Source organism: Falco punctatus (genome assembly GCF_963210335.1).
Source record: "Falco punctatus genome assembly, chromosome: 3".
Taxonomy (NCBI): Eukaryota; Metazoa; Chordata; class Aves; order Falconiformes; family Falconidae; genus Falco; species Falco punctatus.
Genome location: NC_137582.1, coordinates 121432113 through 121457361, shown reverse-complemented (window position 1 = coordinate 121457361; position 25249 = coordinate 121432113). Strand labels below are relative to the sequence as shown.

The following is a 25249-nucleotide window of genomic DNA, read 5'->3' as shown; positions in this document are numbered from 1 at the left end:
TTTTCTATAACAAGTAAGCAACCACTGTGTTTCCCAGAGTCTTAACAGAACAACATCTAGAAGATATAGTTTACATAAAAAACCTAATTCCAAGGACGCAATGCCCCACAAGGAAAGCTGAAGTGGCAAAATACCCTATATACAACATCCATACTTGCTCAAGTATCTCCGCAGCATGGACACACTCTCACTGTTTAGGTGACTAAACATCAGCTAGATATTAATGTTATGTAATTGCTTGTTACTACTCTGTTATTTTCTGTAGCAAGTTGATCAAGAACCAATCTACTCTACTTTCTGAATTCCATGCCCACTACACAATAACAGTACTTCAATTAACTGGTTTGGAAGGAGCTCAGGAGTGTACAGGTACAGGCAACATTGGAGGGAACTATCACTGCCGTGTAGGCATCACCTCCCTCTGCAAGGAAACAGTTTAATCATTAGAGAGATTACAGGTGGGCGGGAGAGGGGCATGGAGGGGAGGTGAAGGTGGAGTAAGTTAAAAAGCTAAATAATTCTAATTCAGCTCTCTCCCTGAACTCCAGTAAGTACACACGACACAGACGTGGAAGAGTCCCAACAAATTTGTATTGGGCTTTCAGGTAGGCAGAACTACCACTTAAATTGCTTATTGTGCTAAAAATATTTAACCCTAAGACAGTTTAACTCTAATCATACATGAGTAGCCCTTCTACAGTTCTGTTTTTCTATGCACAGGAAGTGCTTTCTTCCCACTTAATCTATACTCTTAATAATATTAATCATGTGTTTGCATAAAATGTATCTTTTACTTCAAGTCAGATCCCAGGCAGCTGAGCCACAGGAAGCACATTCAGATGTATACTGAATTGTGCATTTTTCTCCTCACTTCACACCTCACTCAGAACAAGTACTTCAAAACGCTCTCATTACTGAACAGCACTCTCAGCAAGGGTAAGAGTATCATTCCTGCCAGACATTAATGCTCTAGAGCTTTCAAAGTGTGCAAGAGATACCTCCAGAATTTTTCAAGTAAATCTTCAAGCAATATACTGCTGTTTGTGTGTTGATTACCAGTTGCAAAAGCATATTTAGGATTCTCTAAAACGTACCAATCTTTTTTCACTGGTATTTTTTCCAATATACTCTGAGGATTAGCAGAAGTCTAGTAAAATGTAATGTATTAAAGGCAAGACTTACCTATGTGAGGCTGATGGGCAGCTGCCAACGCATACTGCTGCTGCTGTGCTGCTGTTAGCTGTTGAACAGCAAGTGCATTTGGTCTTTGGAACAACTGAAAGGACAAAAAAGCACAAACATGGTCGTTTACTCATGCACAAAAAGCATTCTCTTACTTCCTTTTAAAGCAATTCCTTTACACTAGATTTATTTTCAAAACTACAGACACTCCTCTTTAAAGGGAAATATTTCAAGAGGAATTCAAAAAAACAAACTCCTTTGAAATCAATTGCCTGTGATAATCCACCCGAAAGAAAAAAAGAAATTTATTTCTGAAGTACAGCTAAACCAAAGCCAGGGTTTTCTCTGTGCAATGCCTGAAAGGCGTTTTTTCCCCAGCTCTTCCTCAAACACACAACCCCTGCCTGCAGCCTGTGGATCACCAGTAGCCACTACAAGCACCTCCAGATCTTGAACAACAGTGACTACAGGGAAATCACAGTTACACCAGCAGACAATCCATGTGACTGTCCCAGACAGTCTGAAGTGGCAAGCGGGATGGCAGGGTGGCTGCAGAGTCAGGTGCAGGAGTGAAGATGGCAAGATGCAATGGCTTCAGAGCCATCTAAAGAGCCATCAGATGGGATGCCAGCCTCAGGAGCTCACAAACCCCCAGATCAAATGCTTCCTTTACCTGCCAGCCTTCTATCTCCAGCATCTCCCACATGAATCCAGGCAAGGAGCATAAGCTGTTCTCTCACTAGAGACAGAAACCAGACCTGGTGACTATTTGGTTAAGCCATCCCAAGCATGCACAAGTTTGCCAGCTTACACCTCACTACAGGCTCAGGGAGCAATGGGCAATATTACTGAGAACAGTCATCCTCAATAATTAAAAAAAAAAAAAAAAAAAGCAAAAAGCAGCACACAATTACATTAGTTTTTTAGTATTAGTATTTTTGCTTAGGGGTTTGGTTGGGGGTATTTCCCATTCATCTAGGTCCTTACTAAAAATCTACTACCCAGCTTCCTCTGCCTCTACCCAAATGAAACACTCCCTCAATCAATCCATCAGCAGACCATCGCTCAGCTCCAATTAAAACATTTAAAAATACGCAAGCTGAACAGCCACTCTGAAACTATCCAGAAGCAATGTTCACCCCCAACTACTTCCAAAAATGATCATTTCTGAGGTGTGGATGACTTCACAAACCGCTGTGATAAATGTTTTCTCTCTCTCCACTCACTTCGAGAAAAGTAGGCCTAAACACACAATTTTCATGCCTATTATCTCTGCCCTCCTTTCAGACAAGACAAGTGAGCCACTTGAGCTGTCAGAATTGGCAATAATAATTCTGCCTAAATTTTTGGCAGAAATATACAACCATCAAGAAGAAGCACAGAATCATTTAGAAAATTAGAGGGGGGTTTTAACAGGCAAAAACTGGAGTTGGTCCTCCTGAAAGCAGGATGAGCAACTGTGCTGGTTTTAGGCAGAAAATCCTAAGAGATGTGCAATAGCCTACCTCTATTTTCTTCTCTTTTTACAAGTTCAGAAGGAGAAAAAAAAAAAGAAAAAAAAAGGGGGATCGGTACCCAGTGGAATCTCAGTACTTAGGGGATTCAGAATTGATCTTCTGCATGCCAAAAACCTAGTCGCAACTGTTTTCCCCAAAGACTGCTCATCCCTTAAGATGCTGGGGCCCCTCCAGGTATCCAAGGAGTATCGTAATGCTGCTTAGGGAGAAACAGATCAAATTCAGTTAACTTTATAACCTCCCTGGGCCTAACATCAGGAGGGCCATAAAACACTCCTAGCAGTCTTCAGACACACCACCTTTCTTCCCCCCCACCTCCTTTTTTCAAACATGTCATTCAACAATAACTTCACACTTACACAAAGTTGAGTAATTCTAAGGGGTGTAATCTCTGTTAGCATAGCATCTGTCATTAGTAGCTGGATCAAATGATCTACTGACATCTTTTAATTTATAAAAACAAGGACATCATGGACAACATGACCTACAGAAAACGGACCGAGGGATACTGGCTCTGTAGGAGCCTCCAGCAACATCTCATTCACTGATCAGCATGAGCAGCTATGGAAAAAAAAAATATATCCTCTTAACTGCTTCACTCCTGGGTGTACATACATGTAGAACAGCCATCCTTGGTTTTGTGATCTATTTTTGTATGAGTTCAGCAATCCAATATTTTAGCTTTCTTCAGTTGCAAACACTTCACCAAAACCTTCAATCCTCATATTCTTTTGCTTCCCTGGGATCTGTTTTTACAGTCTGTTACTATGCATTCCACCAAGGTAAACAGCAGAGAAAGTGGCTAGATTATCAGTTGCCTGTCTAAAGGGCAAAAAAGCACTTATCTTCTCTGAAAACACCTTTTCTTGTGCTCAGTTTACCTGTGTGATGACTTCCACACCTCCCAAATGCATCTCACTGATCCATTTTTAAATGGAAGTACTGGCAAAAAAAAACAACAACCAAGCAAAGAAAGAAGAATCCACAAATACCCAAAGTATAAGTATTTCACCGGCTGCTGCTGGTTGTTTTTTTTTGGTTGTTGCTGTCTCTCTCCCCTTCTTGTGAGCACAGCTGATGGCTGCTAAATTTGACTTCCAGACATACAAGTCCTCACAACGGCTTTGTGCATTTGCCTTTTGCTCAAATCAAGCCACAGCATTCAAAATGCTCTGCAAATGGCTGCTGTCAGCAGCTGTTACAAGTTTACCTAAAGATTCAAAGAGGAAGATTGAAAAGATGCCCCTTTACCTGAAGTTACTGGTATTGCAGTAGGGAGGAATAAGGAGCAGAGTGGCTACGTCCTTTCATCTGCTCAAGAAAACCACTAAGAGTAAGTCTGCATCCTCAAGTCAAAGAAACCTAAAGATTCAGCTCCAAGTTCGAGACACTTACTTCCTCGGACAATACTCCTGAGCTTCTTTAAACCCACACACAAACATTCTGCATTCACACTGTGTTGCAAGGAGAAGGAAGGGCTGGATTCCTTCCGCCTGCAGCATATCTCCTTTAAAACCTTTATGGAGCTTCCCTTCCAAAGAAGGGTCAGATAAACGTTGGTATCTAAGCCACACACTCGGGCAGCAACTGAAATCAGCGACCTCTGCCTGCTTTAAATCACAGTTTCTGCCAGCCTGCAAACCCAGACTCTAGACTCTCCCAGAAGAAACTCAGCGTGAGCAGCTAAAACCTTTTTGCAGCTGCAGATTTCATACTGCCTGTAGCATATACAAGGAAGCGGAGCCAACAGAAACGATCACAATTTCAGGCTTTACTTAGCCAGATAAGCCCCTACACCACATGAGCTCTGCGAATCATCAACTCTATGTATTTAGGAAGAGTTATTAAAGCCTCAATGCACTGCCTCCATCTGCTGACAAGCAGAAGACCTACAGTCCAAAAAACCTACCTAACAGTATTAAATTGTGGTCTCCAGTAAGTGGAAAAAAGAAATCTCTTTAACATGAACATTAACTAGGATTTACAAAGTGAGGCTGAAGTTATAAAAAAGTACACACGGTGCATTTTAGCCTATTAGAAATGACATTCAGAGTGAAAACCTACAAACTACTGACACAGTTTCAGAGGAGTTCAGTAGGATCACTCGACATTTCAAAAAGCAAGGCTATGTTCCTCTCACACATGTATACAAAATGAAGCATCATTTAAAACATGTGGGGGAGTTCATTGAGGGAATTCCAAGAAACCAGAACATCACAGACTGTATTATACAGTTATGGGAACACTGTAAGATTAGATTTCTGTAAACCAGTTTCTTCTGCAATATAAGCATCTGCCCTCTCTAATCCGATTACACGTGGTTAAGACCTTCCCTTCCTAATATTGCTTTTAGCTGTACTTGCTTGTAATCCCTTCAAAGTATTGATGCTTCCCAACAGACCAAGAAAGACACTTTTACAGATGAGATCCTTTTGTTCAGGACATATTTCCTTCTGACAAAAGATGGAAAAAACTACACTGCCGAAAGACAGATTCCTTTCATATAGGCTATAACTGCAAATACCAAGAAACACTGGCTGCTGGGTATCATATATTAAGAAAATGGGCACAACTCTGAGCCAAGACACACTGCAGCTACACAAATGTGCACTGAGAGCTCACATTTGGTGGAAGAAGGAATCCTTACCTTTACTACAGCACTTTTGCTTACAAAAGCCTGTTGCTTGCATTTACTGTAGGTCTTAGTTGCTACTGCAACAAAGCTGAAATAACAGTCCTTATTACATAGCCTGGCTTGCTTATTCTCAGCGTGACCTGGGTGGGAGCTAAGTGGGCCATAGCGATGGGGTGGGCAGGCAGCTGTGCTCACAGCACCAGAACCTCCTGCTCCCCACCAAAATTCACAGTTCAAAGAGAGTAGAGAGAACTTCAGCTTCACAGGCAACCCAGCAAAGTTTTAAGCATGATTACATGGAGGTGACATCAGCTCTACGTGGATATTACCCATCTACTCTACACAAAGAAAAAAAAAAACACCATGTAGAAGAATAAAAGCCACCTATCTAAAGGGCCAGCCAGAGCACCGTAGTGCAAGCACTTCTGAACCAGCACGCCTTCCAGCTCAGCCTTCCTTTGAGAGTTGTTTTTTCCACCGACTAGGCACAAAGAGTGCCAAATTTTAAATCCTATTTTTTTAAAGACCTGAAGAAACAAATAAAAACTACTTCAACTTGTAAATGAGCCTTAAACAGAAAACACTGACAAACTGCAAGTTACAGGCTTCACATTCCTGCAGTTATTTTCCCATATCTAACAGTTCTTCAAAAAGCATTTCACTCATTTAGCTCTAACATACTGTTTTAAAAAAATACACAAGTTTCACTGTTTGAAAGTAATTTTTGCATTCAAGGTCCTACATCAGAGTAAGACAAAGACTTGAAACTAGCTTTTAAGTTTTTCTTTTTGAACTAAACAGCTATTTACTTTAATCATTAAAAAAATTTTCCAGCATTAACCTCCCAAACATGCTTTGTAATAGAACAACTGATTAAGCTGTAACATAGATATTTACATTGCTTTTAAGACTATGGTAACTTTCTGAAGGTGGGCCTTTCACACAAACGTGGCAGCAGTCTCTCCTCAGTACAGTACCAGCAGGCTATTTTGTTAAAAAAGATCAGGTATTCTAGGAAACCCAGGGCTAGTTATATACCTCACAATCACCTGCAACAAAAGATTTTTATTCTTCGAGGGATATCACACTTACAAAAGGAAACCAATAAAAGTTTACAATCATTACCCAAACTAGCAGGAACAGGAGCGGATTATGAGTCGATCGCTGGATCTAGGCCCAGCATTCAAGAGAAGCCAACAGCGAAAAGCAAGGACTTCAGTTACTTGTCCAGGATGAGAAGCTTGGGTGTTTGCGTGGGAGAAAAGGTCAAACAAACTTGCTGGGCCGAGATAAAAGTTTTGTAGTACTGGACTCTGACCTTCGGTTTTAAACCATGTTCAAGTATGAGCAAGACAGTTTAAACTCATTATTCCTTCAGTAGGCTCCAGCTCGGCACTGCAGAAATTCCAAAGCAGGGCTGGCAACAGCGAGGCTGAACAGTTATTTGACCTTTAAGTCACTTTAAGGGCTGAAGGGTGGGGAGTTTTCTTGTTTAGATGGTTTTACTAATTTAAAACTCTTGTCCAGTGCAAACTTACCCAAGACAAAAGTAATTAATACACAGAAAAGTGCTGTTGATAACTGCTTTTTATATACAGGTCCTCACGACTGCTGTATAGATGGCCACGTTCAGTAATGTCCTGCCTCGAGCTCCCTAGGAGGACACATGTGGCACTACGGATAGCACAGGGATGAAGAAACCATTCCAAGTCTTCTCTGTCCCTCTCCCCAAGACAATAGCCTGAGCTCGTGCAAACCCCATGACGACTCTATGGGAGAGACTGGAGTGGTAGGGTAGGACCAACGGCCAACACTTTACCTGCTGTTGGGAATTGTAATCGAAGAGCCCCACAGTGGCTGCAGCTGAGTCCACAGGTACTTGAGTTCCAGAATAATCAAACTGAAGAGGCTCCATGCCAACATGCTCCATGGGATCCAGAGGGACACTCTGGGACTCAATATTGGAGAAATCCTCCACTGGCTTGGCACCATTAGTACTTGCCAGCTGGGCTAAGCCCTCTGATCCATTCTGGTTTGGACCCAGAAGATCGACTTCACTAGCAGAGTTCTGGCAATTACCAGGTGTACGGCTACGCAGAAAGAAAAGACACTCATCACTAAGCACATCCATTTAATGCTATGTCACACAGCATTGATAAACAGCAACAGACACTAGTACTCACCAGAACTGCTTGTAGATGTTGTGATAAAGAGGGAAAAAAAGAAAAAGATCGTCTGAAATAGTTCCCTAAATGGATTCTACAGAACAATTAATGTATTTAAAAAAAAAAAAAAAAAACAAACAAAAAAACCACCCATAAAACCCCCAGTCCCCCTGCCTCCAAGACCTGTTACAGTACAAGTGTAAAAAAATTCAGTCTCTTTTTCTCCTCAATTGAGACAGTCAGTCATAACGAGACAGGATTTCAGAAATGCCAAAATTATTTTTTCATAAAGCTATTTGGTGATTATTAATCACGTGATCCTCTGGCATGGTATCACACTTCAAACTTTTCTAAAGTAGCTGCCATGGTTTCCTAATTACCCAACATAAGCATTGGACTCGAGTGGGAAACGGCTGATCTCCATGCAAGGGCTAGCAGTATGCACCTCAGCACATCTCATTTGCATTTACAGTTTTTCTATGTGTCAACACAAGGCACAGCAAGTAGGTAAGCTTGCAAGAAATACAAATGCATCGATTACATCAATAGCCGCAATTTCAGAAGGCTTTAATCTCTTGAGAGCTACAAGGAACAAGTCAAAACCCCAACTATAATTTAGACTAGTACACAAGCAGAGCCAACATCTTCAGTTAGGTATTTCCATAGGAACCCCACAGACAGTAATCAGAAACAGGTGTGAAAATGAAACAAGATTACAATATACAGAACTAGGTTTGCACAGAGGAGAGCCAGCAGATGTTATCCTCCACCTTCTCACAGTGCTTCCCTGTGTATAATATAGTGTCCTAATGACACTTTTCAATGAGTTAAAGGCTTTTTCACTACAGCACAGAAACTAGCTTTCAAAAAGCATTGTGTGTGTACTGATTTTGGCTGGGATACAGTTAATTTTGTTCACAGTAGCCAGTATGGGGCTAGGTTTTGGATCTGTGCTGGAAACAGTGTGGATAATTCAGGGATGTTTTCATTATTGCTGACCAGTGCTTACACAGAATCAAGGCCTCTTCTGCCTTTCACCCCACTCCACCCCACTAGCAAGCAGGCTGGGAGGGCACAAGAAATCATGAGGGGGCACAGGAGGGACAGCTGACCCAAAGGATATTCCAGACCTTACCATGTCATGCTCAGCATATAAAGCTGGGGGAAGAAAAAGGAAGGGGGACACACACGTTCTGAGTGATGGCGTTTTGTCTTCCCAGGTCACCATTACGCATGATGGAGCCCTGCTCTTCTGGAAATGGCAGAACACCTGCCTGCTGATGGGAAGCGGCAAATGCCTTGTTTTGCTTTGCTTGCATGTGCAGCTTTTCCTTTACCTATTAAACTGTCTTTATCGCAACCCAAGAGTTTTCTCACTTTTACTCTTCCAGTTCTCTCCCCCATCCCATCGGGAGGGGTGAGTGAGCGGCTGTGTGGGGCTTAGTTGTCTGCTGGGGTTAAACTACAACAGTATGACACTGATTAATTATTAACTAATGGTGCACATACCTGAAGTCTTTGACATCTGCGTCGATTCCATTCTGCACAGGCAAACCATTTGTTTTATCCATCACATCCCCCTCCTCCTTCAGATCTCCTAATTTATCGCCATCAAATGTGCCCTTATTTTTCTTATCCCCTTTGTCATTCTCATCATTCTCTGCATCCCTTGGCCCCTAGGCAAAAGAGACATTATTTTAATAAGCTTAGTTTTCAGATCAATTTTACTTTCATTCTGAGATGGTAACAAATCAAAGAAACACGTCACAATAAAGTCAGTCACTTGTAAACATTAGTTCTTACAAATAAAAATGTAAAAAAGCAAAACAGTCAATCATAATCAAAGAAATAAGGGAACTGTCAATCTTCCAACACAGGTTTTTCTATCTATTTCTATCTATCCAGTTTCTTCCATTCAGTAATTCAGTGTCTGCTTCCATAAGCTCTAAAAATCCCACCCCAAAGTAATTTTAGAGAATACTTACTCAAATACTCTTTCTAGATGGGACTTAGGCATTTCAAAAATAACTCAGGAACTTTCAGATACGACAGCAGGTACTGAAGGGGTACAAGCTGAATAAGCACCTCTTTGAAATACAGTCTAGTGTCAAAGGCGCAGCAACTGACTGGACAAGTGCATGTATTTGAGCAGAACAGGATCCACCTTGGTTTTGGTTGGCATTAATATGATTTTCACAGTGAATTCCAAGGCACAGCTCATTTAAGAGCACTCACATCAATCACTAGCTCAGTCACTGGTTCATGTAATCCTAAAGCACGTTTGGTTTTTTGTTGGGTTTTTTTGTTGTTGGGTAGGGGGTGGAAGGAAGGGAAAAAATGAAAAAAGGATTTCTCTTCTGTTGAACATTCTATGAGTGGCATTACATCTGCAGCATTTCTGCCCTTAATGTCTGCATTTTATTCCACTTGGGAGAAGAATAAAGGGTGATTATGCCAGGGGCAGAGTTTTGAACAATAAAAGGAGAGGAAAAACAACATAATTTATGATAAAAAACCAGCAAGGGGCATATAAACATATTTATCAGACAGCTTTGGTGCTGTCACACAGACAGCCATTCAAACACTGTCTTCCACTTCATTTGAGGGAAAAGTATTCTGTATGTAACAGGGCATTTGAACCCTATATGAACTAAACAATTTTTCCATTCTAATTGGAGGGAAGGATTTTTTTGCCTCCCTTTATTTTAGAAAAAAAAAAAAAAGATTGTTTTAAAAGCAATCATCTTCTGATGCTTTTTCTTAAAGTAAATAAAATCATGCTTTCTAAATATTAAAGAGCAGGCTTGGAAATGCCAATTATAAATACAAATTTGGAGCCCAATTCTCACCACTACAATGTGATATTCACCAGTGAGACCCTCCATTTCAGAACTGGCACCCTGACTGTCAACGTTGTGGAGCCAACACCTCTCTCAACCACCAATTCAGGTGATAAATTGGTTTTTCCACCGAATGTTCATTTCTCAAAAATCATCTTTCTTAGGCTCAGGGTTCAACAAGGTTATCAGGTACCCACTAATAAGGGACAAAAATAAGAGGATGGATGAAAGAAACCACAAATCAGCTCCCTGAAGAGATGAGCACAGCAGTCTAACAGTAACAAACCTACTCTGCTTTTATGCATTTTGACAATTCCTGATCCAGCACTTGGCCAATGAGGCAAAGCCAAGATGCAGCCCCTTTCTCCCCACTACAGGGATGGGGCTTGATTATGCCTTTCTCACGACATAGCCTTAGATTCAAGGCACCAGCAACTGTGCTCCCTTCCCCACCCCACAAAGCACAGCAGCTAATGCCATTTCTCCATAGGAAATGATATGCCCTTGAAAGCATTCTCCAGCTGGAGTGGCTTTTGTAACTACATTACATTTTTAGCATCATTACATGGAGCTTTTTATTCTTAGCCAGCAACAAAGCAGCCACACGCTCATTCAAAAACCACAGGTGTATTTGCATACTTTTCCAATGACAAGCTTAGATGGGGTGTTACTGCCAATGTGCTTATCTGAAGAACCAGGGAATGTCAGCAACCTTCATATCCTTTACACCCATCTCCCACACTGCATCCCCTAAGTCAAGAACAACAGTTAAACTGCTAGCCTACCCGTTTTAAGAGAGATAGCTAAACTAAGAGCAAACAAAAAAGACAGAAGAAACACCTGCCTTTAGGAATGGATTAACAAACCAAACAACCAAGCAGCAAATGGAGAAAGTAACATAATGGGAACTCAAATGTCAGAATCAGGCACACTTACAAATCCTCCTTTCCTTAGGCAGGAATCTCCAGGAGATGAGCTCAACACATATTCCACCATGCTAACTCCAAGTCCTCCACTCTCTGACCGTGGTGAAAGCACTGAGTTGACTTCACTATTCACATGAAACCCCTGACCAGGTCTTCTCTGAACCATAATTGGTTGGGAAACAGAGTGATCTGGAACAAAAACGTGTAATTCTTGTAAGTAGATCCAACTATTCAAAGGAGGCAAGTCATTAAATACGTACTCTCTAGGGTCTTAATTGTACTAAGAAGTGCCAACTTTTTGACTCTGATGATATCCATTAGAAAAAGCAGGATGGCTTTCTCATTTTTTTAAATACTAGAACCTGTAAACCTACAAGTGATAACTACATTTAAAGTCTACAATCATAACATTTCAGAAATTTAAGTCTCTTAAGTAAAGGTTGCAATTAAAAACCCAAAGTTCTAGTTTTTAGCTTTAGTAAAACTCTTGCATTAGTACAGCAAAAAAACAGTCTTGGTTTGTCATTTAAAACACCATCCTGTTGTTACACCAGCCCGCATTTGTTTTCTTGGTCATATGAACTGCCATATTCATGTCATGATTAGTTTCTCTTAGCTGCTATTTCCTCAAGAAAAAGTTTATAAGAACTTCATTTCTTCTTCCTCATTCCCTGTCACCCTGCATCAGCCCCATCCTTTATCATCCCTGCAGTGTGAAGGTTTGAGATCCAACCAGAGCAGACTGAGGATAGATGTCTCCAAATCTTTACGGGCTCCGCAAAAATTGCTGGCTGGGCAGGAGAAAGCAACCCTACATCCCCCAACGAGGGAAGGGAAGAAGTTCTCTGCTCCTGACTGCTCAGACTGGCAACAGTGAGTCAAAAATAATAGGCAGCAGATACAGTAGTTGCTAGGGGATAGTGGAAGGGACATGCAATGACAATGATGCTGTAGCTTCCTTATAAAGCAGGCATAAGCTGTCAAGAGAAGTAATTCTATTCTATCATTACTTCTGGCTCCACTTTCCTGCCTTCCGCCTCAAGCCAGCACAAGCATCTAAATGGCCACAAAGTGAAGTGGACTGGGGAGTCTTTTCAAGGATAAAGCTAATAAACAAAAGAGAAAAGCTAGTTTTAATCTAGATCCATTCCCAGGCAGGTTTCATTGCACTGCTGTATAACTGCTTGTACCACCAGGAGGGGAAGAAAGGAGTGGCCTGCATCAGACAGGACTGCTTCTTTTAGCAGTACTGGCTTTAAATGCTTTAAAACTACAACTTCAAGGCTGAGTAGTGAGGAACCAAAGCCATATGGAAGGACTGCAGTGCATACTGTGGACACAGACAGAAAGGAAAATGGATGGAGCAAAGGGCATCTTACAGAAAACCAGCCTTCATTAGTTCCACTGTTCATGGAACAAACTAGTCTTCTGGCCAAGGACACTTCCACACACCACCTCCAAGCCACGCTCCTTGGTCTGGGGCAGCGACCTTCAGCACGGTTCAGACCATGGCTGTTCTCCTCATTTTAGATGAGCAAAAGGGGAAACTATGATTTGCCTGACTCACAGACACCAGTGCAGGCCACAGCTCAGGAATAAAGGCTGTAAGGTGCGCAGGATTAATTCAGAATAAAATAATATAAAAAAAAAAACCAACAACACAAAAGGAAGCAATGAGAGGAAGGGCTTTGACTCATGAAGATTTGTGACCAGCCAGTGTAGGAGGTTACCTCCCCCAGATGTCTACCCTGCCTGTCTGGTAGATGCAACCAGCCCAACAACAGAGGCAGCAAAGGAGAACATCTCCTTTGCAGATGTTGCTGTTCAGAGCCTGGCTCAGCCCTTTAATCCACCCTCAACTTCAGTTTATATTAATAAAGCCAGGCACAAACTGTTGCTGGGGCCTGGAATGCAGGTGCTGCTACGGAGATCCACTGCGGACAGGCAGGTCAGACAGCTGGAGGCAGCAGCTCCCCAAAATCTCCCCAGTACCAGCCAGACTGCAAGATTCAGCTGATCAGATTTCGAGAAGCTTTATCTTCTTTATTGTGAAAATAGCTTTTCACAGCTATTTTGAAATTTAAACAAAAAATGCCCTTATCATTATCCCAATACCTTCACCCTAATAATGGATATTTTTGGCAGGAAAAAAACCCACACACAACAGTGAAGTCGCTATAATCACATCTCCCCTGCAGCTGTAGTTCTGCGCAGTTGTTTGGAAACTGCACAGGATACACAGCTGTGTTAAAGGAGCATATTCATTACATATAGGAAGCACACAAAATAAAAAGTAAAGGTTAGTATTTCAAATTCAGCATGTGTGTGATTTTTTTACTATTTAATCAAAACCAACCTGAATACTCTCCCCTTAAATTCAAAACAAGAGGGAGCCTCTGATCCAAGAATAAAATCCTTGGCAGATAAACTTCAACACTATTAATTCAAAACATCACTTTTTTTCTTTTTTAAACTGAATGCTGTTGGGGTTTGGTTGGCCGGTTCAGTATTTAAAAAAATGTGAGGTTGTTAGGTTTTGGGGTGGTCTTTTTTTAGTAATCTTGGTCTCTAATATCTTTGTTCAACCTTACAAGTAATCCATCTCAAGGCAGAAAATATATCAAAGTTTAAAGTGAAATTTTAATGGCAATCTATAATTTTTAAGCAGATAAACACAAGGGTACACATGTTCACATTAGACAATCTTTTTATAACTATGGATATCTTTTAACTCTGTCACAAAGCAATGTGGGGTTTTCTATTAGTTTTCTATTATGTAAAACAGATGGTTTTTAATATCTTTTAAAAGATGCTGTGTCATCCAGACTGGCCAGCAATTTTGATCAGATGAGTTGCACATTTCTGCATTCAACCCCAACTACATTAAGTAAATAATTGAGCTACCTGATGTTCCCCAAGCACTGTCTCTCCACTGATCTCCCAGAAATATCCCTTTTGGTCCATCTTTGCTGGAATCATCAGATTCCCAAAACTTTTTACCCGGCAACAGCTGCTGCAATTAAAAAAAAAACAAACAAAAAACAAAAACAAAGCATGATTAAAATAAGTATAAAATGCAAACATAAACCATAAGCGTCTCCTTTCTAAACATGAATCAATCATTAAACACAAACAGATACATGCTTTATAATCAAAACATTTATATACTCCTAGGGTGAAAGCCATATAGCAACTGAGATAATGATTCAACCTCCGCAATCCTCTTACATTCTTAAACGTTTTATGAACCCCACACATATAAGCACATACATACAATTCACATTCTCCAGCCTCTTAGCACAAGAGCTACTTGGCAAGAAAAATATTAGTAGAAAAAACTGTTCTGATCAGAACATTATCATGTGTTCCACCCGAGCTGTGAGAATACCTCTAAAACTACCCAGAGTTTCCAGTGCAAATCCTTGCCTTCAAATACTGAAGGGACAGAACAGCTCAAGAGGTGCCAAGAGCTCTCATTTCTCACTTCTTTAATGACTGCTGAGGACTCTCCATACTATGAAGGTTATTTGTAAACCCTAATAAGAGTGAACAGTTCTGGGCCACTGCACCAGCCGCGCGTATATTGTTCTACCAGATAAAAAAAAAGGTTATGCACTTACTGAGAACGAGACAGAAAGTCATCCTTGGCTTGAATGAATCCAAGGAAGATTGCTCTGAAGTTCAGAAGATGGCAGAAAGAACAATGTGCCCTATTCAGCAGATGTATTTTGAAAATACCAGCTTCACCAGGAAACACCTGCCGCGTGGCATCTACATATGGCAAGGGGAATTCCAAGCCCTGCTTAAGTGCCTTAGATGTCAAGCATACAATCTTCAAATTAAATCTTCCGGCTGAATGAGATGTATGCAATTCAGGCAAGAAACAACAGTACATTCATAGCAAATTAACAAAATAAATGAGCCTTGCCTGCTGAAATTGTTATAAAACTAAAGGAACTAAAGCTTAACAAGTACTTGCATCTGTTTGAAATTACTATAGAACAAACAAGAATCATCAGATTAGTCAATGCCTCCTGTATATTAGAAGTGCTGATAACGCTATACTCCATCAGCAGACGTGCAAATTTAAGGCTACAGCATAACAGAGTAAATAGGCTGCCAGATGAAGATGAAGCAAGCATAAATTATTTTAAGAGCTCCCAGCTTGCAGTGTACTCTGGTTTAAGACAAACAATCAGAAAAATTGTGCTAGCCATTTACTCTTCAATTTAAGGAAGATCTGTTTACTAGAAATGTATTGTGAAGCAGGTCTGTACGTATGACATTAAACCTGAGGTTCAGATTTGGCTAACTGGACAGGTTACACAGAAGACAGGTGTTATAATGAAAACCACACCAATTTTACCCCACATCTGAAAAAGCAGAATTCCTTCCAAATTCAAATAAACCCAAACAAACCAAAAAAACCCTCCAAAAACAACACAAACCCAAAACAAAACAAACAAAAGGAACACAACCCACCACAGATAAGAGAGCAATTACATTCAGCTATTTAACCAAGTTGCTGCTGAACAAAAGTAATCTTGCTTTTGCACCAAGATCAGTAGAGAATAAGATCAATTCATGACTTAAACACGCAGTGGCCTACAAGGGAAGATAAAAAGATGCAATCCTTTTGGAAAAAAAGCTTGTAGAGACACAAGATGGAGGGCAGACACGGCATCTCAGCAGATCTCAGAGTAGACACACTGCTGCTTCAGGGGCCCTCAGTCAAACCTCTAGCTGTACACGAGTGTGCAAGCTTTGCTTGCAGCAGCAGAAACATTCTCCCAGCCCCTCAGCCCACTGCTGCTGCTGACTGTAAGCCCTGAGTAAGAGCTGGCACAGAGCATTTTCCAGCAGAACTGAAACATTTATGCATACACCTGCGTATTGTCTATACAAGCACACAGGAATGTAAAGCAAAGCAACCACCTACAGAAGTTGAATCAACATCTCAAACTAACACATAACAGGTCAAATTTTAGGCTGACATGTGCCAGTTAACACTCCTCTTGTGCCAGGCACAACAGGAGCTCCAGCACAGAGGTTGCCACTTTTGAACCAGCTGAGATCTACCTACCAGGTGGAAGACACCATACACAAGCATGTATGCTGCTTGCTGACACAGCGCTGAACAAAACTTGCTTACGGATGAATGCTGCTCAATTAAACTGCAGCTTTTCTTTTACCAAAAGTATAACTTACTTTCACACCTTAACATCCTGTTCCAACCGACCATAGCCTTCCTCCTACTAATTCAAGATCAAAAATCTTCGGAGTAGTTTTCAAACTAAGGGTGAGATGAGCTCAATCACCTTTTATGCCCACGCACAATGCGGTGTACTCCAAAGTCCTTCAAAGCTATGTGCACTTCAACCCTACCTGGGCGCATGGATTCCAGCACCTGGGCTGTCCCTAGGGCAAGTGAAAGAGCTGTACAAAGTGTCATGGACATGCAGGACTTGTACCCACCCACCCTGCTCCACAGTATTCACTACAGATGCAGAGTCTAGAATCACAGAGTGGTTTGGGTTGGAAGGGACCTTCAAAGATCATCTAACCCACTCCCCACCCCCTGTGATAAAACATGGGCATCATCTTTTCAGCATCTTTCAGGTTACTCAAAGCCCAGCCCAACCTAACCTTGAACACTTCCAGTTAAGGGGCATCCACAAAAATGATCAGAGGACTGGAACGCCTCTCCTATGAGAAAGGCTGAGAGAGCTAGCGTTGTTCAGCCTGGAGAAGAGAAGGCTCTGGGGAGATCTTATTGCAGCCTTTCAGTACTTAAAGGGGGGTTATAAGAGAAAGATGGGGACAAACCTTTTAGTAGAGCCTTTTAGTAGCCTTTAGTAGCAATAGGACAATGCGCCATGATTTTAAATTAAAAGAGGGAAAGTTCAGACTAGCTAGAAGGAAAAATTTTTTTATGATAAGGATGGTGGAACGGTGGCACAGGTTGCCCAGAGAGGCGGTAGATGCCCCATCCCTGGAAACATTCAAGGCCAGGTTGGACAGGGCTGCGAGCAACCTGATCTAGTTGAAGATGTCCCTGCTTATGGCAGGGGGGTTGGGCTAGATGGCCTGTAAAGGTTCCTTCCAACCCAAACCATACTATGATTCTGATGCACAACTTCTCTGGGCAACCTGTTCCAGTGTCTCACCACCCTCACTACAAAGAATTACCTCCTTGTGCCCAAGAAGCCTGTCCTTCCTCTCCCTGCAGTCAAATATTCGTTCAGAGCACTGGCTTTGAGTATCACAACTTTTCAGTACAGAAATACCAAACTTTTGTTTTCCCCAGTTCTTCAATATTTGGTGCACCATCCATACCTAAAAATGCTGTACCTTGCACACGGTCTGTCCAAACAAGACCATTTAATTGCCTATTTTCTCTACAAGGTACCCCATTCTAGTTTCAATCTTTTTCCGCAGCAAGTCATTTCCACACAAACCTCTCAGAGAGGTTAAAATTCAAAATAAGAAAGCATTTTAATCCAGGTGCTAAGCTTCCTCTGGGTTTTTATTGTCTTCTTCCTACTGAGAGGACAAGACTCAACTTGCTCTTTTAACTCTCAAACCACTGAGCAGGAAATACAGCGTTTTCTGCAGCTGCTCCTTCTCTGCAGCCAACAGAAGAAACATCATGAGGTATCAGCATGTCACTTGCTTTTTAGAAATGTGTCGGTGAATTTAGGATTTATCGGTGCACTGCAAACAGAGCATAGGACTGCTCATGATTCTCTCAACTGAGTGATAAAAAAAACCAGGGCAACTTGCACCACACTCCCCTTTTATGTAATCAAAAAATAACTCAACACAACTGCACGGAGCAACAACTGCACGGAGCAACAACTCCCATCAGCAAAACTGATTTCAAAACACACACACTAACCTGTTCCTCCATCTGCACCATGGGGTGACATGAAGGAGGCAAAAGCCAAGGAGCGCTCTCTAGTATTTAAAAACAAAAACACACATCAGATGTGTTACAATTTTTTTTAAGCTTCTGCCACTCCCATATTTCTTAAAATGCAGTTTTTCCACTCCCGCTGCTGCCAACCTAGCAAAAATAACTACTCTCCTTCTCATTCCATTTCAGTGAATTTTGAAGAAGCAAGCAATACAGACCGATTAAACAAAATTTTAGCTACAACTAAACGATTCGCATTTCCTTGGACAAAACCTTGCAGTGTCAAAGGACATAATCTTTTCTGCAGTCACACCGCAAACAAAGGATGAGAGAGGGCACAGGCTTGCAGAAAGGAGACGGGAAAGAATGAGCAGAACAGAGTATTTTCTTTTCAAGGAAAGAGCAACTTCTAGTTTATGAGAAAATTAAACTCTTTTCATAAGCTCCTCAGTTTCCAAAACATTAATAAGTTTTCCTGGTATACACAAGAAAGCAATAGTGAATCTAAAGTAGAAATAAACTTCGTAAGCTTAAGGTAAAAGGCAAAATGGAACTTAAGCAAAATATCAAGTATAATGCAAACCTAAGAGGAAACCAGCACAGAAAAAGGGCAATGGGGAAGAGCCCAGCAACTGCCTGATAAGTAGTCACAGCAATTGGTAATCTCAGTATTTTCAAAGTAATGCTAAAATCTGAAGTAAACATGTAAAGGTTCAGTAGTTACTTCTCCTGAAGAAGTCTGCAGCAGGTAACTAAGTTCAACCTCCCTTCTTGGTTTTAATACCTTCAAGTACTCGCTTTCTCATGCAATATAAACAGTGGCAACAAAATGAGATTTTTCATTTCTACCATTTTAAAATTTACAACACATTTCCAAACCAGCAGCTCCAGCAGAACTTGCTGGAGTTAAGGCCAGGCTTTGACAAGACTTTGTCTCCAGCAGCAACACCAGGCAAGACATTTCCCCCTGCACATCCGAAGAGGCAGAGCCCATGGCCCCCTCCAAGTGCCTCTTTAGAAAGAAAGGGCAATCTTTTGCTGGTCCATATTGCAAATTGGTCAGAGCCCTCAAAAAGAGCAGTCTGCAACTTGGCTGTAGAGATGGCTCGAGAAGGTATGGGGAGAAGTTTGCAACACACCCACAAGCACCCTCAGCCACTGTAAAAACAGGGATACCTTAAACCAGTATTGCCAACACAGATGTGCTGCGTCTCATGAAACACTTTCAAATCTCAACTCTAAGAGAACTACAGACTAAAGATCTGGAAAGGGACATCCACAGACATGAGGCAGCAGGTTCAGACACACTTTATATACGGCTGCACAAACCAAGCACACTCTTAACTGAAAGATAAGGAAAATGAACACTTCATATGAATATGCGTTTATGAACCACAGCAACAAGCTGTGTTATTAAGTGGAACATACAGAGCAAGCTTTAATTTGTATTCTGGTTGCTCATTTAAATAACTATTCCAATTTTCCTGACCATACAAACTGGGTCAGTTCCACAAAAGGTAGCAAGACCATTTCCTCTGGCTGGAGGGCAACTTGAGACTAATTTAGCTCTTTACTGTTTCACCTACCCTCTACCCCCTTTCTTAAGGGTGAAAACACATCTACTTACCAACAACATCCTGAAGAACTGCACCCAATCACCATCTTACAGTTTTTCAGTGAATCACAGACAAGGATTAGAAAAAATTCTAGCACTCACTGTCTAGTACATACACACACCCTTTACTGCACAACTACAACTCTGTCCCCTGTAGAGTTTAATCTTTTCCCCCGAAAAGCACAAAGTTTCTGACTGGAAGCTCTATACCATAAGCAGAAAGAAACAGAATGTGTTTGTAAAACAAACACATTCTGGATGTATTTACAGATATTGGGGAGGGAAAAATCCAAAAGACAGTATTAACAGATGGTAATGGGGGTCCATTTTCTGTCAAGTACTGCTCCAACCAAAACTAGAGGTTTACCAAGAAGTAATCACTTGTACTGAATTATGCAACAGGCTGCCGAGACAGTACATTTCTCCTCAGGGAAAGTTGTCAGTTGCAATGGAAAATAAAAAAATAATTTAAAAAAAAACACCACGAAAATTACTCTAAATGAGTATCATCCAGTTCTTCAGGTTGGAACTTGAAAAACAAAAACAAAACGTGCAGCAGTTTAGAACTAGACTAGTTTATTTGTTGCCCCGTTTTTATTAAAATTGACCCTATATAGTATGAAAATAATCCTTCTAAGCCCAGGGCTTAGAGTTAGGCCAATATTCAATTTAGCAGAGCAGGGAGGAGGGGAGAGGACAGCTTACACATCAACAAAAACAATTCTACAACCAACAAGTACAGAGCCTGTGCATACAGATCCCACTGAGATGAGATTATGAATTAGACAAATTAAGTAAACCGATCCCCTCCAGTCAAGGCAAATATTAAGATAAAAAGCCATCTGTGCAGTTGGAGAACTCAGTTTATCTGCAGCAACAGGTAGGAGAAGGCAAAGCATTTATTTACAAGTCACATTTGGGCAGCACTGCAGGTTTACAAACATTAAGATGTTATCTACCCTAAAAAAATGTTGCCATCTAAAAAACAAACAAGATAAGGAGGCTGAGCACACAACAAGCAATCCCAGCTGGTGTGCCGGCAGCTAGCATTTGCTGTCATATCCCAAAGAACTGGCAGCTTTCTGCCAGCTCAGGGAGTTAAACTGGCTTGCAGGAGGGCCTGATAGCACAAAAAAGAAGGGAGGGGGGCATTATATGATTGGGAATGTAGAGGGGAAGGTTAGAAAAAAAAAACCCAGAAAATAAAAAAATATCCATCTTGCCAGGATGGCAAGCTGTTAAGCAGTCTAACTGCATTTCACTGACCCCACAGCACTAAGCTGCCCCTCCGCAGCTGCCTGACCAGTGCCTGGTGCACTGCTGCACAGCTCTTGCCCCGGGTGCTGCTGCTCTTGCACCCCTTGAGCCATCCCAATGTGCCAGCGTAGCTGCTGCAGCACCATCACATTTTGCAAACACTGCTTCAATCTTCCAATTTCTAATGCTGCTAGCACTAGTTAAGTTGAAGGGGGGAAAACAACAGCTGAACAGAAACGTTACTCAAAACTGTCAATATTCCCCAGCCCAGCTGCCAATGAATCATAAATTTATGAGAGCCCATTAAAGCTATCATTAGCAGGGAAAGCAGAGTCACATGGCTGGGGGGGGGGGGGGGGGAGCGGTTTGGGGTTTGTTTGCTTGGGTTTTGGGTGTCTTTTGGGGGGGGGTGGTGTTTGGTGGGGTTTTTAACTACATACAAGAATGTCTAGGCCCAGTGTCACAACCACCCTGCTAAGAAAAAAAGCACTGGTCACTGGAGAGGCAGGGGCTTATCTGGGACCTAACCAACTGCACCAAGTAGACATCAACATGGATATGGTGAACCACTTATCACTTCAGCCTTTGATGTTTTAAGAGCTCTGCTGTAACAAACCACGGGGATTGTAGCAATTTCACTGTTTGGCCAGTGTCAGACCTACACTAGACCCTAGCACCAAAACCTGACCTACACTAGACCCTAGCACCAAAACCTGCAGGGGACAGCAGCAGGGAGCAATAATTAAATGCTCATCAGTTGAAGTGTAAATGAAAGCACAGGGTAAGATTCACTGTTACCCTGATACTCATACTTCAAAATTTTTGGTCCAATTGCTTCCATTTTTAAAGTTAAGCACCTATCAGTTGCTTGATGTCTTTCTCTTCCCACCCTCCTCCCACCCTCCTGGATTAAGTTACAGCTAGCTGCTCAACCAGCTGCTCTTTTATTCTAGGTGCATGCTTCTCTCTCACCGTAATCTACTACTACCAAATCAAGAATGTTGCCACAGTTCAAAATGCGTGTAAGGCACTGACAAAAAATACCACCTCAGTCTCTCTGTGCTGTCCACTTTCCCAAAAAGACACGGCATGAATATTCAGTATTGCAAAGCTACAGACAGAAGGGATTTAAACGAAGAAAAGCAGGTATCCAGCTTCACTGTCTTGAAGGCCAGAAAGAACGAGAACTTGCATAGCTCACGTTAAAACCTCAGGTAGGTAACAGTGCTGCGTGATCAAAGACCTGGGGAGACAGCACAAGCAGCATGGGCACATGTTCTGGTTTATGTGCAGCAACAAAACCAGCTGGCCCCTACGTGCAACTTCTGAAGTGCTATTCTCTTCCTTCACCCATTGCTATAGACCATCAGGGTTTATTACTTTCCGGTTCAACACCTGCTAAGAAGGAGAGTTTGATGCAAAACTAGTAAACATGTAATTCATTCTGCTTACATGGCTTGTAGTAAGGCTTCAAGATTACTTCCTTCGTTACAGCTAACAACCCGGACAGAGGGCTAAAAAAAAGGGGGAGAACAGACACCCCTTTTAGAAGGCTACATTATCGACTATGTTCACTACCAATGGCCCAAATCTCTTCCATTTTAGAGTGGAACAGAAGGGCTTCTGTGGCTCTTTTTAATTTCACACTTGAGAAAGTACTGCACTTCCACTCACACAGAAATTTAGGGGTGGTGGAAGTGGGGAAGCACAGGATTTTGAAGATGGAAACAGCCACAAAGCAGATGACAGCTGTGGTTTTGTTTTTTTTTTTTTTAAACTATTCTTAACTTTCCCAGATTAGGATATTGTGTTCATCATCAATTATCTATCCTGCTGTCAAAAGGCAGGTAAGAGATTGAATTGTTTGACAGAGCCTTTCAAAAAAATGTTTTCAGAGGCACAAACTCCTTAATTGACCAAGATTATGACAATGTTGCTTACTAAGCAGCAAGAAAACAAGATAAAAAATACGCTAAATGTGTAAACACACTTTTCCTCATCTTTCTCCTCCAGATTTTTCACTATCAACTCAAAGTAGGAGTTTATTGGCATTCCCTGCAGATAAGGCTCAGAAGATACAAGATAAAGAAATACAAATAAAATTTGCTTTTTTCCTCGTTTATTTCACGCTTAAATTTTTTCTTAAGTACACTGACTTTCTCCATGAGTTTCCTTCACATTCCAGGAGCAGGAGGAGAAGAGAAAATCATCAGTGCCTTACTAAGGCATCTAAACAACAGATAGGGCATGCCGCACAAAATCAAAGTCTGTAGGTGAAGAACAGTCTTGAAAGCCAATATGCATACCCTGCAGGGATCTCTGTTTACATAGTTCCTTAAATCGGCCAGCTGGATCTATGGTAAAATACCTTGGGGAAATACAGAGAAAATTCAATGGATAAAGAAAGGAAACTGTGGGACTGAGGGAGAAAAACCTCAAGAGAAACAAGAAATAAGTGTCCGCAGCTTAAAGAGAAGGGTGGAATGTCACCTTTCCTGGAAAAACATGCACGTTCCAGTACGTGGGAAAGCCCAGTGACAAAAGCATGCGATCTGCAAAACTTTCTGCATCACAGTTACACAGGGTGGGGTGTGAGTCATCATTGGAAAGCAAACCTCACATTCTCCAAAAAAAGCAAACCCAAAGTCACTTGTCTCAAGAAGTGGCTAAATAAACTAAGAGATGGTAAAAATCCGCATACTTAAGAATGCTTTCAGGCATTTAAGTTAACATGATCTAATGCCACGTTAAGTACAAAACAAGTGCAGTACTTACTCTTAATGGACTTTCAAAGAGCCTGTGTATTCTCTGTCTGAAAATGGATGTCTTGCCCAAGTGAGGTGTTAAAAAATATTCACAGAACATTCACACCCCCGTCATTCCACTGGCATGTTTCATATGGAAGCACATGAGCTGTTCTTCACCAGCTTTAGATGGGTTTTTAATGTCATGTTTTCTCCTTTGTAAATAATTTTCACTACTCTTAGTCAATAGTCTCAACATAGGTTAATATAGAGAAACAGAGATTTTCCTATCAATTGCTGTCAAATTAAAACACAACTCAGTATCTTCCAGAGAAGGAAGGGAAAGGAAGGGAAAGGAAGGGAAAGGAAGGGAAAGGAAGGGAAAGGAAGGGAAAGGAAGGGAAAGGAAGGGAAAGGAAGGGAAAGGAAGGGAAAGGAAGGGAAAGGAAGGGAAAGGAAGGGAAAGGAAGGGAAAGGAAGGGAAAGGAAGGGAAAGGAAGGGAAAGGAAGGGAAAGGAAGGGAAAGGAAGGGAAAGGAAGGGAAAGGAAGGGAAAGGAAGGGAAAGGAAGGGAAAGGAAGGGAAAGGAAGGGAAAGGAAGGGAAAGGAAGGGAAAGGAAGGGAAAGGAAGGGAAAGGAAGGGAAAGGAAGGGAAAGGAAGGGAAAGGAAGGGAAAGGAAGGGAAAGGAAGGGAAAGGAAGGGAAAGGAAGGGAAAGGAAGGGAAAGGAAGGGAAAGGAAGGGAAAGGAAGGGAAAGGAAGGGAAAGGAAGGGAAAGGAAGGGAAAGGAAGGGAAAGGAAGGGAAAGGAAGGGAAAGGAAGGGAAAGGAAGGGAAAGGAAGGGAAAGGAAGGGAAAGGAAGGGAAAGGAAGGGAAAGGAAGGGAAAGGAAGGGAAAGGAAGGGAAAGGAAGGGAAAGGAAGGGAAAGGAAGGGAAAGGAAGGGAAAGGAAGGGAAAGGAAGGGAAAGGAAGGGAAAGGAAGGGAAAGGAAGGGAAAGGAAGGGAAAGGAAGGGAAAGGAAGGGAAAGGAAGGGAAAGGAAGGGAAAGGAAGGGAAAGGAAGGGAAAGGAAGGGAAAGGAAGGGAAAGGAAGGGAAAGGAAGGGAAAGGAAGGGAAAGGAAGGGAAAGGAAGGGAAAGGAAGGGAAAGGAAGGGAAAGGAAGGGAAAGGAAGGGAAAGGAAGGGAAAGGAAGGGAAAGGAAGGGAAAGGAAGGGAAAGGAAGGGAAAGGAAGGGAAAGGAAGGGAAAGGAAGGGAAAGGAAGGGAAAGGAAGGGAAAGGAAGGGAAAGGAAGGGAAAGGAAGGGAAAGGAAGGGAAAGGAAGGGAAAGGAAGGGAAAGGAAGGGAAAGGAAGGGAAAGGAAGGGAAAGGAAGGGAAAGGAAGGGAAAGGAAGGGAAAGGAAGGGAAAGGAAGGGAAAGGAAGGGAAAGGAAGGGAAAGGAAGGGAAAGGAAGGG

At 41.8% G+C, this 25249-nt stretch overlaps 1 protein-coding gene across 16 annotated transcripts in view; it reads right to left on the bottom strand.

Annotated features, from left to right (window-relative positions):
- Positions 1-25249, bottom strand: part of PUM1 (pumilio RNA binding family member 1) — a 79060-nt gene that overhangs the window by 32096 nt on the left and 21715 nt on the right. For 11 of the 16 annotated variants that reach the window (XM_080381769.1, XM_080381776.1, XM_080381767.1 and 8 more), the window contains 5 exons: positions 14170-14278; positions 11276-11454; positions 9009-9175; positions 7154-7424; positions 1183-1276 (listed from right to left, as the gene is read on the bottom strand). In XM_080381769.1, coding sequence (XP_080237895.1) covers positions 1183-1276; positions 7154-7424; positions 9009-9175; positions 11276-11454; positions 14170-14278 — 820 coding nt within the window. Of the gene's footprint in view, positions 1-1182; positions 1277-7153; positions 7425-9008; positions 9176-11275; positions 11455-14169; positions 14279-14885; positions 14908-25249 lie in introns of those variants that run through there. The other 5 variants (XM_080381775.1, XM_080381780.1, XM_080381771.1 and 2 more) reach the window with 2 other exon arrangements.